Source organism: Falco biarmicus, chromosome 4 (assembly GCF_023638135.1).
Source record: "Falco biarmicus isolate bFalBia1 chromosome 4, bFalBia1.pri, whole genome shotgun sequence".
NCBI classification, from domain to species: domain Eukaryota; kingdom Metazoa; phylum Chordata; class Aves; order Falconiformes; family Falconidae; genus Falco; species Falco biarmicus.
The window spans coordinates 8,162,101-8,175,616 of record NC_079291.1 but is presented as its reverse complement, the minus strand read 5'-3'; the positions used below and the strand labels follow the sequence as shown (position 1 = coordinate 8,175,616).

At 43.5% G+C, this 13,516-nt stretch overlaps 1 protein-coding gene across 2 annotated transcripts; it reads right to left on the bottom strand.

The window, feature by feature from the left end:
* Positions 1–8,233: 8,233 nt before the first annotated feature.
* RPL15 (ribosomal protein L15) lies at positions 8,234–13,516 on the bottom strand. Of its 2 annotated transcripts, none has more exons than XM_056335312.1 (4): positions 13,433–13,516; positions 12,265–12,449; positions 11,090–11,226; positions 8,234–8,969 (listed from the first exon to the last, which is right to left on the bottom strand). In XM_056335312.1, the coding sequence occupies exons 2-4, from the start codon at positions 12,434–12,436 to the stop codon at positions 8,664–8,666; spliced, it is 615 nt and encodes a 204-aa protein (XP_056191287.1). In that variant the 5' UTR covers positions 12,437–12,449; positions 13,433–13,516; the 3' UTR covers positions 8,234–8,663. The 2 variants fall into 2 exon arrangements, with proteins under 2 accessions (XP_056191287.1, XP_056191289.1); XM_056335314.1 differs by having other exon boundaries at positions 12,265–12,446; positions 13,433–13,470.

Genomic DNA, 13,516 nt, shown 5'->3' with positions numbered 1-13,516 from the left:
ATAAATCTGGAATAACTGTTGAAAGCAAAAGGGTTATAATTCTCTAACATCAGCGTAAGATCCAATTTATGTTTGTAGGGTCTTAGAAATATGTTTGTGGGTTATCTCTGATACAGACATTGCTGTGAATCCAAACTAATCTACACTCGTAGTTTTGGCACTAAGTACAAGCAGTGGAAATACTGACCTCTCTGGCTGTCCTGAATCTTAGGCCTGTCTGTGTTATGCTCTCAACGACTTGCACAGATTATTCCTGACACAACGATATTCCTATTAAGGGACCATTCGTAACCGATGTGATGGAAACAGGGCTGGATATTATCAGCCTCATGAATAAAGACAGACATTCATCTAGTCAGATTCAGCTACCAGCTTCAAGCACAGCAAAAACTGGCTGCCTACAGTAAGTCAGACTAAAACCTTTCTTCTCTAAACCATTAAAAATAAGAAGGAACGAAGCATATTCTCTCATTCCTTCTAGTGAGCATGGCAAAGCAGCAAAACCTCGGGTGAGGCTCTTACAGTTCGAATACAATCATCGTCATCACTTCACTTACTGTTACATGAACATCAGCGAATACATGTGGTTCCCAGCTAGGGTCTCAAACACAGCTCTGGGTGCTGAAGGTACTCTTGGAACTCCCTGCCACAATCAATTATCTTTTCTAAAAGGTGGTATCAGACATTAACAAAAAGGAGCATTCCTGTTTCTTTCTGGGTTTGGTTTTTTTTTTTTTCCTGAACTGGGAGAATGCAAACACTTTTTCTGGGGATAGAAAGGATCTTAAATGTGTAGATGTGGCACTTAGAGACGTGGTTTAGTGTTGGGTTAATGGTTGGACTTGATGATCTTAAAGGTCTTTTCCAACCTATGTAATTCTGTGATTCTTAACCTTCAGCTACAAACACCGACAATTTTCACCAACACTCAATGCAGTACAAACTTTTCCCGGAGGGGCACTGGAAAAGACATAGCAAAATTCAAGCACACAAAAGAAGCCAGCTTTGCCCCCACTCTGAAAAAGCAAAAGGGTCACTCTCTGAACCTTAGCCATTTTAACTGTGGAGAAACAGTTACATTCTCTGCAACCAGTTTTGGTGCTTTTGCTAAACAGAGGGAGGTATGCCATGCTAAACACAACTTAAATGGGATCACTGCAAAGGAATGGGTGGCATCATGAGGCTAGCAGTCAAATTTTATCTTCTCTTCCTGAAAAATGGTAGCACAACATCGAGAAACCAGTAATAGGTCTGCTGCAGGCAGGAGCTCAGCTGCATCCTGAAAATGCCTCCAGGCACTTGCCATTTTGTTTTATTGCCGTTCCTCAAAAATGGTCAATTGTAAGCATCAATCTCGCAGAGAAGGCACATTATCAGCGGTGAAGGACAACTGCTTGTTATATAATCTTGCCAAATCCTTGATAAAGCAGTTCCTAGCGAACAGCCATCTTGCTCTGAGTCATCTGGAAAGTCTCTGGTTCAGTGAGCTTCCAGGAGCAGGCCGTCAAAACAGGTTGTATTTCCACTTCCCATTTCAAATTACAGGAGGCACCTATGAGTCAAGGCAATCATTTCTCTTTATCTGCCTTCAGATGCCCTCCTGCGTACGGATCCAGCCCACAGTCCTGCTGAGCCAGAATGCCCATGGGAGTTCCCAGCCAGCTCTGGACGTCACAGCTTGTAGCTGTCCTGGGTGGCTGTTGGCACGCAGGTCCCGCTGCAGTTACAGAGCAGGACAATCTGAGGACAGCCACAGGGAGAGGAAATCCTTACCCTGCTCTTCAGAGACCTGGAGGAGCTGGGCTGAGCTCTGTGCTCACCTGCTTTTCTCCAAACACCCATCACTGGTCCCTGTCAAAGGTGGATATTGTGCCCACTAGACCCTTGGACTGCTCCTCCATCGCTGTTGGTGCGGTGGGAGGCCAGGCACTACCAAACACCGCATCCCTGCCCCTCTCACCAGAGCCAGGGGCTTGACTAGCTCACACTTTTCTTTTTTTTTAACCCTTCGAGGCAATGCCAAGTCTTAATCTGGTCCTGGGTCATGGATGTCAGCAGGATACATTGCACTGGGTCTCCCTTTGAATTATTAGGAAGTCTCCTGCCTCAAAGCTGGCCAGCCTAGACCTACTGCTCCCCCACCTCTTCTCCCAGCCATGCTTGACAGGCAGCTGGAGTCAGCTCTTCTGACAACAGCGTGGGCAGACAAAGCTCAGAAGCTCATTTTTTTACAAACCAAAACAACTACAAGGTTGGCAATCTCACTCCTATTGAACAACAACAACAACAAAAAGAACCAAGTCAGCAGCAAGCAGTAGCCTGTTGCACAGGGCTGTAATAAATCTAGGAGAAACAAGATGGGTCAAGTTGGGTTGGCTGGTAGGTGCTGAAAGAGCTGGTCCAGAGTTACCACTTCAGGGGCCAAAGGGGGGAAAGATGGAAGTAATCACTTCCCTGGTTCTCCACCTCACTCCTCTGCATATGACGAAACTGCTTCAGCCTTTACTGCTGTTACAAAGTTCCTATGAGAGGACCATACAAACTGTCATGCAATTAATATGATTTTAGGACAATTTGCAAAATCTGCAAAACCCATCAAGTTTCAGTGTTTGTTATGATCTGGACAAAAATCCAGTTCTGCAGTTCATTTCCACATAGTCATAATTTGGCTAAAATAATTATTCAGGCTCAAAACAAATTTCTTATTTCCTTATTTTGAAGTTATTTTTCTTAAAAAAAAAAAATTAAACTCCAGAATGTTGCCAGAACAGCACCCACTAGAAGGCAAGATCATTTATCAGAGAGATATTTTAAAGTTTCCAGTTCTAAAAGGATGGGACTATCACTGGAGAAAATTGAACCCCTGTATGCCGTATGTTTTCCATAGTTTTATGATTCTTGTGGGTTTTATTAAACTAGCCAATGACAATAATAACTGGAGTTTTTCGTTTAGCCTCAGGAGTCAGAAAAGCGATTCAGTTGTTCACAGTGGGTTGTTTTCTTTTTTCCTTCTCAGCAACAAAAATCATAAATCTAAGAATTGGGTTTTCAGTATAACCCATTATAGTAATTAATTTATTTTGTGTTTCTACAGATACGATACAACTGTTGCCTTAAAATTGCTGTTTCGGTACAACAGGGCCCAAAACTCAAGCAGCAAGTATGATCTAAAATGTGTATCAAACATAAAGGGCAGCAATCATCTTCCCAAGCACAAATCATTGGCATTAACAAGAAAAACTTAGCATCTCACTATCAGTTCATAGGGGTTTTTAGTTTCTGCCTATTAAGGATGGACAACCAAGCATCTATCAGAAATAAAGCTAACTATGTTAAGATTGGGAACTAGATTCTCCAGAAGAACCAACTGAATCATGCATTTTGTATAAATAATCTATGTATAAATCAATTCTAAAAAAATCAAGAAAGTTCCTTTTATTTCCACCTCTCTTCCTAAATTTATAAGTTATTAACTGGTTTATATCTGTCCTTGACATTTATTGTGTAGCTGAATCTTATTTTGTGTCTTTTTCTTAAAAAAGATGGTAAGCAGATGCCCTCCATCAACACCTGTAGCTGTAACTTGTAAACAAAGTGAAAATAATATGAAATTTTCTCTTATTTAAAAGCTTTACTATGACTTTAACTGTGCATTGACAAAACCGCTTTCCAAATGGTTGCAAACAACATAGCAACTTATAAGACATCATTTTTATATATAGCTCTGAATGAACTGAAAACACAAAACTCAAAACACATTATTTATAAAGGTTGCATAACTTGCTATCTAAACTCATCTGACTAATCACAAAACCCGTGAGAGAGGCAGGTGGATCGTAACAGCAGATGAGTTGAAAGGCCACAATTCTCATACAAGGAAAGGATTCAAATAATTGCTCGCTAGTCACAGGAAAACAATGCTGGAAGAAAAATGTATGAATAAATGAATGAGTGAACACCGGACTAATGAGCTACTTCCTCCACTTGGCGTACGAGCTCTCTGGGGATGGCGACTCATTTCGCTACACGTGTGAACACAACGCAGAGCGTAACAGGGTCTTGGTTTCTGCCTGCTGTTCTGGCTATGGACACACAGCCCGGTGACGAGGCCTGGGAGATGGAGGGCTTGAGAGCTGGACGGAGCGCCTTTCACAGCCTACGCTTCGCAGCGCCGAGTGAGAGCTGTCCCTTCTGCTCTGGGGTCAGTGACATGCAGCGGCTGCCTGGTCTAGGTTGACACCAGACACAGGCATGTGGAGCTGGTTCTCTGCTGAGGAGACTTGGTTCCAGCCAGGTTTATACCTGGGGCTGCACCGAAGAGCTGGGCTGACGGACCCTGCTGGACCCTGGCCAGCTGTAGCCTCCTCTGTAGCACATCCCTGGGGTACCAGCAAGCCCTGATGGAAGCCGGCTGACTTGTCCTCTTCTTTCCCTTCTTTTCTTTTTTTCCCTTCAATGTGCCTCTTGATTCTCGTGTTTCCAAGGAAACTTCTCAGCTTGCACGGTGACAGTCAGCTCGGGTCCAGAGGTGTGCCACCACTGCCCTTGCGCAAGGAGGCACCGGCTGCACAGCCCCTGAGGAGCCAGCTAGGGTCCCAGAGTGACCACCAAGGGCTCTTCTAAAGGCTGGTACCAGGAGGGCAACACAGGGAGACCTGAGCAGGCTTGAAAGGGGGCTACCTTCCATCTGAGAGCACGATCTCTGCCAGCATTGATCTGAACAGAGCAAGGCTTAATTTAATCTCTCATCTGCTCCCACTGAGCTCCCTGATCTTCAGGATACCCCAGCTCTCCATTTCCCTGAATGATGGAGAGTTGACAGTATTTAATGAGATTAAATGTCATCTTCATTACATAAGAGCCTTTAATTACATGACACCATTGAACATCACTCGATACCGAAGAAAAGCATGCTCTCTTAATTTTCAGGCAGCGACAAGGGGCCCAGAAGAACTGGGTGCCAATCCTGGCTTTGCCACAAGCCTCTTCTGGCTCATTAGGTAAGAGCAGGAGAGCCACCGAATTAAAGGTTGTGTAAGCAGTGTAGCTCAGTACTTCCTAACTTTAGGGAGCTCGACTTTGCAACCTAAACACTCTGTGTGTAATTACTAAATTGAGGCTGATTCAGAACCTTGACACATGAAGAGAACCAAGCCACAGGCTCTCCATCCTTTTATACAGCTTTACATTTCAAGCAATCACTTGAAAAGGATTGGATCAAAAAGTTGGTGCTTGCTCAAAGCCCCAGAAAAGAGCATCCAATTCAAATCCAAATTGCTTTTTTTGTGGCTGAAACAGTGTTCTCGTCACTCTGGGTATTTTGGCCTGATACTCTCAGAACTAGACCTGTGTCTGCTGCAAAAGACAAGAGCCATACAAGGGCAAAAAAGATGGTGTTTTTTCCCCATCTTGGAGAGTGAGTAGATAAAAGAGCAGGAATCAGGCTCTATTTTTAGAGTCTATCTTTTTAATTCATTAGCTGGATAGGACTGCTCGCATGCAGTCACTTTTCTTACTGGGTCAAGGCTAGAGAACAACTGCTGCATTACAAGGACAGAGATAAGTGAGCAAGTCGAGCTATTACTCTCTTCCCTCGCTAATTACTTCATTCTAAGACCCCCACAAAATCACCAGTGACATTCAATGACCTTCTGCTGCACGGAAGGAGCCAGCTGCCCCTTCCACCAGCATCTGTGCCTACTGCGGGCAGCACGCCAGCATCCCTCACCCAGCAGCACACAGCTGCCTCGCAGAAGCTCCCAACGCTTCAGAGACAATGCAAGGAAACAATTACACTCGCTGTTCATTAGCGAGTCTGTGCTTTTTGACTTAGCTAGTGTTGCCAAGTAATGAGCACTTCTATTAGCTACATGGAAGGGGGTTTACTACTTGCTTATTTAAAGAACGTGCTAAATCACACAATGTGTTTTCACACATCCCACCCTTCGGGAGGCCAGAATTAGGTTCTAACAGAGGCCGAGTTACTTGCCAGGCCCTCACTTTCTACCAAAGGCTAAGCGATTAGTTAATCTAGACACAGGCTTACACAAAAGTGAAATCCAGCCTGATAAAAAAGCTTACAGTCAACTATTTTCAACAGCATCTGATACCAGGCTCAATCAGGCTGGTGCCACACAGCCCCATTTCTCTGCAGTTTAACTGTCGTACGCATTTTGTCTTGCCTAGAAACCAAACGGTCCTTTAATTAAGTCTAGAACATGCCTGTTCAAAATGAGAAATAATCAGCTCTGCAAGCAGAGCCAAGTAGATGGCTTGGAAACAGATTATTGGATTCCTCTGCGTGCTAATAAATTTCGCTAGTGAAACTCCTGATGCTTCCTCTGCCCTCCTTCAGTTAGTAGTAGTTAGTACAGCTTAATAACAGTGTTGCAGATTCTTGGTGTATAAGGAGGGTTGAACTCAAGTAACAGTCTCTCGCTAGAGCTACTGTCTCAGATGGCTGATTTTCACCATACTCTTAAGGAACACAGACTTGCAATCATCTGTTGAACTTGCACAACAGGTTCAAAAATCAAGTAGGAAAGGAAGAGATCACATAAGTTTTCTGTAAGCTAACAACCCGAAATGAAAGTTTTTCTTGAACATTTCGCCTTTCAAAAAACAGATTGTAATAAAGATTAATTTGCCTTTCCCTCTTCACACCAATACTGCACTGCAATTTCCCCTCCTTCCAACCCAAAACGCTGTCTAGCAGAGCGTAAGGCATCTCCAGTGGGGGAAGATGCTGAGGCAATGATTTCCCAAAGACTTGGGGTGAGGTATACATACCCCAAGCTCCCCTTGAGGACGGTACCATCTGTTTCAAATTGCTGAGCTAGTCTAATAATACCATGCCCTCTTACAGACACTTTCATTGGTAGCTTTCAATAAATTTTGGAGGGGATGGTATTTCCCCCATTTTAAACTTCAAAAAGCTACAGGACCATGAAGGAAACCTCAGGAAGCCTCACTGCAGACACGCATGCAAGGTCTGGACCCTGGCAAAGGACAGTGTTTGTGCTGACTGCCCAGTCACCTGCTATCACCCCCACACCCCAAGGACAAGAGTCCTGAACAGCTCAAGACCTAGAACAGTGTCATCAGGCTCAAAGCCGTCACCTTCAAAGACAAAGAAATGGCCACGATGGCTAAACTGACACCACCTTAAGCCTTTCAACCTACAAAAGGGAAAGATCAGCTCCCTCTCTGTGGTAACCCACTCCATGCCCAGGGGAGCCCTCGTTACCCGAATCTGCTCCTCAGAACTTCCACCTCCTGTCCTACACCATCACAGGAGCCCCTTTCAAGAATACTACTGCTACTTCACAGCAAAGGTTAAAAAAAAAATAATAAAAAATCTCCCTTCTTTAAAGGGGCTGATAGCACTTTTTAACAGAAGAATAATTTTTTTTTCATGTTTGAGCCAAACAAAACATATGAAAGGCTTGCCACCTTGAGCTGCTCTTCCTGGCTTGAAGAACACGCTGCCAAAGTCTCTTCTTCAGACAACCCATCTTCCTGCAAGAACTTACAGGGCAAAATAACTTAGTTGAAGGGCAAATCTTGGGACATTTAATTCAGTTCCCAGCATTTTATTTTTTTTTTATTTTTCCACTCTCAAAGTTGAAGCTCCAGTAAAACACAGCTGCTTCTTGGGTCTTTGATGGATCCCTTTTCCTACCACTATTTGACGGGCCCAGTACAAGACCTGTGGAAGGTAGGACAAGCATTCAGCTAATTGGTTTAACAGAAATTGCAGTTATTCTCCTCTCAGCGTGTATGTACAAGTTGACTTCAAGCTGAAAGGTCACACTTAATTTCACAAAGTACAGATGTATTTTAGGTTATTGTTATAAACTGTCAGGCAAATGTAATTACTCCTACCACCTAACCACACAGAGTAAATCAGGATGCAGCTCTTTACTACCGGAGAAATGTTCTCTGTTCTGGTATCAAAAGGCTGTTCTAAAAACAGTCTCCAATGCAAAATGTAAGATGAATGGCCTGGAATCTTGCACATATGAATACCGACTCTACAGTATTTTATTATGCAACTTAAAAACATTGTAAAGTTTTGCAAAGTGTCCATATTTAAAATACTGTGCACCACAATAGACAGAGCAAGCCTTACCTTTCTATTCTGTGCTTAGTCAATTTAGCCAATGTTTGCAGGTAACACAGGCTGAAGAGCTGGTTTTACACTGACGACATACAAAAAACAGGACTTGAAAAATAAAATTGCCATTAGTATTTAATAGTCTATAAAAAATAAACTAGGACTTTCAGTTTACATGTCATTGCACAAAATCAAAGCTGGCCTTCAGTCTAAGCACAGGACACAGAGACCCCAACCTACAGACAGTGAAGAAGTACTCTCAGACCAACAGAAAAAAGAACATGGAAACATGGACTAGCCTTTAGGCTTTCACTTCCCACTGCACATCTTTTCAGACTTGCCAAAAGTGAAACCCATCACAGAACTCTATGCTCAGGGCCCACAAACTTCACAAGTACCAAATTACATTTTCAAAAGCCTTTCAAAATATGGAAACTGAACTCCTGGAGAATTCTACACTTCTCCAACACAAACCAAGAAGCAGCAGAAGCACTTGTTAAATTCAACAACCCGCATCAGCTTTATTAGATCGTTACATTTACAAGAATCAACGGTAACGGTGCAGCTGCAGGGTATTGCGTCGTCTCCAGGCAGCACGACGTGAACCACCAATGGTGTGGTGAAATTTGTGGCCCTTGCCAAGACCACGACTCTTCCGCCCGGCTGATGTCAGCCCACGCATCTCTCTGTGCTTGTGCACAGGCTTGGTGATCCATTGGGTATCAGGGTTGCGTCTGATGGTCTTATGGAAGGGATCAATCAGGATCACTTCAAAAAACTTGTAAGTGGAATCTTCACCAACCCAATATGAGTTCAAGACTCTCAGAGCCCCACAATGACGACCAGCACGTTCCTAGAGGAAAAAATAAATGCAAAAGGCTGTAAAATCACGAATGCAGGACACTCTTCATGCAGAAAGATACAAATAACTCAAACCCAAAACTTTGTAGGTGCTAGAAATTTCGATTTGCCCTGAGCGACCCTTTCTTCCTAGAAGAGTTGTTTCCCTTCCAGATGCAAAGATGCAAGAAAAAGTAATAGCTGGAAGAAATGCTGTATTAAAAAAAAAAAAAAAAGACTGCTTTGATTCCTACATGAAACAGGTTTTAAAGAATGTAAGGAGGAAGGTGCTTGGCTGACAAAAGAACTACTCTGTACACAGAAGCGCCCAATCAGTAAATACACAGGAGTTAGAAACAACTTTAACATGAAGATGAAAAGCACAAGCTGCACTTGGGGCCAAGGAATGGTCTTTTGCAGGAAGCTAGGAAAGGCCAATCAATTTGCACATCCAAAGCTACAGCGGAGAAAGACATTTCTGCACAGAATAAACCCATACGGATAGGAGAAAAGGAAAAGCTGATGTAACATGTCTTTGTTCCACTGCTGGCATATGAGTGCTTGCTATTCCTATCCTCACTTGTGGTTGGAAAAAGCAGTCTTAGTTTAGAAAACAAAACAAAGCAGAAAACATCAATTATGCAACTCCATCTGCCTCTCCTGTCAAGAATGGCTCTTATTTAAAACACTAAAAGTGTGTTTAATCATAGGATTTTATCATCACCATGGACAAGCATCAACCAATGGGGCCCACCCATCTTCTGTCCTAATGTGATCCTAACCTACAGTCTTCCACTGAATAGCATTTGACTACTTTCTGCATGTTGTAAAATTCCTTCAAGTCTTTGTTTTATTCTGTCATGTGAGAGCAACAGATACGTTAACCATTAAAACAGCAACCATCCTCTCAACCAGCTTCTCTGTGGGGATGGTAGCAACAATCCAGGTTTTATTTTTCTATCTGAAAAATGTATCCTCCAGGAAAGAACATGTCAAATTCAGAAGACTTAAAACTAAAACAGAGGGCCAATAATCTCTTCCATGAGCTGTCAACACAAGTGAGTATGTGATTAGCTATCAGCTATCTGGGAATGGCATATACAAAGTACAGAATTGCATTTTTAATTTAAACGCATCATCTGTGTTTCTTTCAAATTAGCATATCCCATTTATGGTTTAGTTTTTTTCCCCTTTTAGAAACCCCCCCACCATATTCAACTTGCTGAAGTAATTTAGGAATATTTTTGAAGTCCTGGGAACAGAAAAGTCTTCTGCTTCAAGATGGAAAGGCAGAAGAATGAACAGTCTCCATCTTTTCATAACGTCTCTTCTTTGAGACTGCAGCCTAGTATTAATTCTAACCTACTGAAAGCTTTTTCTAAAGGTGAGAACTCCATCTCTTCAACACTACTGCTGTGACATGAAATTTAAAGATCTCATTGAATGAAAGCTTCCATTTTCAGCATTTCAGCACGTAGCAACATCTCACCTAAAACCAAGTTAACCACCTATCTTTGTGCCCGTGAGGTACAACGATTTTTTTTTTTTTAAAGAACCAGAAGATCTCTGGCACGCTGCTTTCAGATCCTGTGATACACCTAGGTACACTGTGCAGTACTCCTAATACACAAACAGGTGCTACAGGCTTCAAGAGAGGAACTCATCTGTACTTTGTGAAAGGACCATTACCTAAAGCTGATACTACATACAAGATTGCAGGGAACACAGAGGTGGGATTTAGTGATGAGTGAAGTCTGACATCTAAGCATATTTGAATTTTTATTTCTCATGTCTAACCCTTTATTTCACTAGGGTTTATACTAGCTGTGTGCCTATTTTTCATTACAAATATTGTAGCATACTTCAGAAACATGTATGCACTATGAACTTCAATACACCACCTAAGCAGTACTTCCCCCCCGACGCCATTCCTCAAGTCTGAATAGTTTTTTTCACTTTTCTCAAAACATCAAGACATTCTGATGCTTTCCTGCCACCAGTATTCAAGATCTTTTCCCCAACACGTTAACAAAACACTTGTTTGGGTTCTTTTTTGTCTCTTGAGTATTTTCAACTTTTACAGACTAAGACCTTCCCGCTGCCAAGTTTCTAAGCAATAACCAAAATAGTCACCTCTGCTACAGACTGAAGACTCCGGGCAAACTTCAGCTGGTTAACACCATGATGCACAGGTTTACCATAGGTTGCACCTTTTGGGACTGGGCGCTTGCGGCCACCACGGCGAACACGGACACGGTAGATAACATAACCTAAAAGAAATGGTGACAGGAACTATAAAAATTCTTAGCAACAGCAAGTGCAGATCACAGCAAGACAATTTTGATACTCATACTGCATTTTCAACCTCAAAAATTTCACATGGAACAATGCAAAATTAAGTCACTATACCAGTCCTCACTGAAACCTACAACTGGAGGTGGCTAGCACAAGATGTTTTTGCTATTTTGTTATTTCCATTACAACTCAGTAAGGGAAGTGATGTCCTGGTGACTATTTTTCACTTCCAAACCAGAGCTTATGGCACATGCCTACTATCCAGGTCCAAATATACCAAGAACAGCTACATTTTAACACACACACACACACAAAAAAAAAACCTCTCCCCAAAACACACCACAAAAAAACTACCCCACACCTACAATCCCATATTCTGATAGTAGCATTCAGAAAGCACTGAAACACAAGCCATCCCCAAACCCTGCTGAAATGTGACCACTGAAAAGGAAACTAGACGAACTTCACAAACAGTAACAGAGATGTAGACTCTTAGCTTCATATTTTCATAGTGACAAACATACTAGGATTTGCTCAAGTTACAGATGGATGGCCACTTTCCCCAGGTTTCTTTCACTGACTGTTTTCTAATGACAGTCAGACTATGTCATCTTTACTTAAGCACATGCAGCTCTAAGACAGTCAAAGTAACACATAACAAAATCTGGGCAGAGAAAGGACACCCCCAAAACGTAGGATACTAAAAGCACTGGTCAACTCTGCAGTACTAACCCAGCAGAAGAATTAAACATAAAGCCCACTTGATCTCCATCTGCCAAAACGGCCACAGAAGGCATGAATTCAAAATGACATAAAGTAAGGTTTCAGGCTGTGCGCACTGCTACCAGTTGAACACATTTATAATACTAAGTGCATTTCAGGCAGGACACTTCAGTTTCCTGGGGAATACTGAAGATTTAGATTTTGTTATTCTACTACCACTTAAGGATGCTGACATAAAACTTGACCACTCCATCATGAAGCACACGGACTTCACCTCTACATCTCATTACCTTGCTTAGCCTTATATCCCAGTCTGCGAGCTTTGTCTGGTCTGGTTGGCCGGGGAGCTCGATGCAAGGCAGACAGCTGGCGATACTGCCAACAGCGGACACGAAGGAGAAATCGCATCACATCCGACTGCTTTTTCCTCCATAGCTCCTGGATGTACTTGTAGGCACCCATGTTTGTCTACCTGCTGAATTGAAAAGTCAGTCAAAAAAGTGCACCAAATCCGATTCCAAATTTGAACAGCTTCCAACAGAGACACTGCATAAAACCATACACATAACCCCACTGAAACACAGGGTGCTCTCAAGCTTCTTTATACCACTGCCACATCTGGTAACACGGTTCACACTTGGCAGCCTCCAACAGGACACATGGCGGTTACTGTTCTCGGCAATCTTCCTCCTTTTCGTATATTCTTATGGGTTGAATTCCTCAGCTGAGAATTTTCTAATGTGTATGTCAAATAACTATCGATTTTGGTAGTAACATCTGAAACAAGTTGTACATATTAATCTATAAAGAAGTATGTGACTGTGCATGGCGTGGTCTTTATTCTTAACACTGTATACTTAATTATCCCCCAAAATCCTTTTCGCTGTCACACACCTGCAGCAATTAGATGCAGGTTAACTCCATCAAATCCCCACCCAAATCACCATCAGGAAAACGCCGCTCGTTTTATTTGCACAAAAACTCCCAACAGTCCATCTGTGATTTTCCATACCCCTTTTACGACTCTGCCCGCCTACTGCCTAGTTCTTGCCATCCCAAGCTACCCTTCTTTATCATTGCGTTATGGCTACGTTATGGCCCAAAACGCCACAAACCAACCGCAAAACCAGAGTCAAACCAGGAGTCGCGACCTGCAATCAACCTGCACCCGCGACGCTGGCCTCCCGCTCACACCAGGCAACCCTGGGCCCGACGGAGAGTCCTCCTCCCCGCCCCACATCCCGAGCAACCAGGCCAACCCGACGAGGCGCAGCCCACGGGCCTTCCATCGGCCTCCCGGGGCCTGCGGGCCCCAGAGGCCCAGCGCCGCGGGAGCAGCTCTGTCGCCCCCCGCTAGGGTAGCGGCAGGCGGGCGCAGCTACGGGGCGGGCGGATGGCCGCCTCGGGCCCAGGATGGAGCCGGATCAAGGAAAAGGCCGAACCCACTCGAGCCCTCACCTGATGGCTCCCAGTACCGGAAAGGAAGAGGCCCGCTTCCCACAACCCCTGGCGGCGGCGCCGCGCTTCCGGCGGCGGCCGCGG

Excerpts from the sequence above, each read along its gene's own strand:
- RPL15 (XM_056335312.1), bottom strand. The coding sequence starts at position 12,436 with ATGGGTGCCTACAAGTACATCCAGGAGCTATGGAGGAAAAAGCAGTCG. Across the intron at positions 11,227-12,264 it reads GGGATATAAGGCTAAGCAAG|GTTATGTTATCTACCGTGTC; the intron begins GTAATGAGATGT and ends CATTTCTTTTAG. Across the intron at positions 8,970-11,089 it reads GTCTTCAGTCTGTAGCAGAG|GAACGTGCTGGTCGTCATTG; the intron begins GTGACTATTTTG and ends TTTTTCCTCTAG.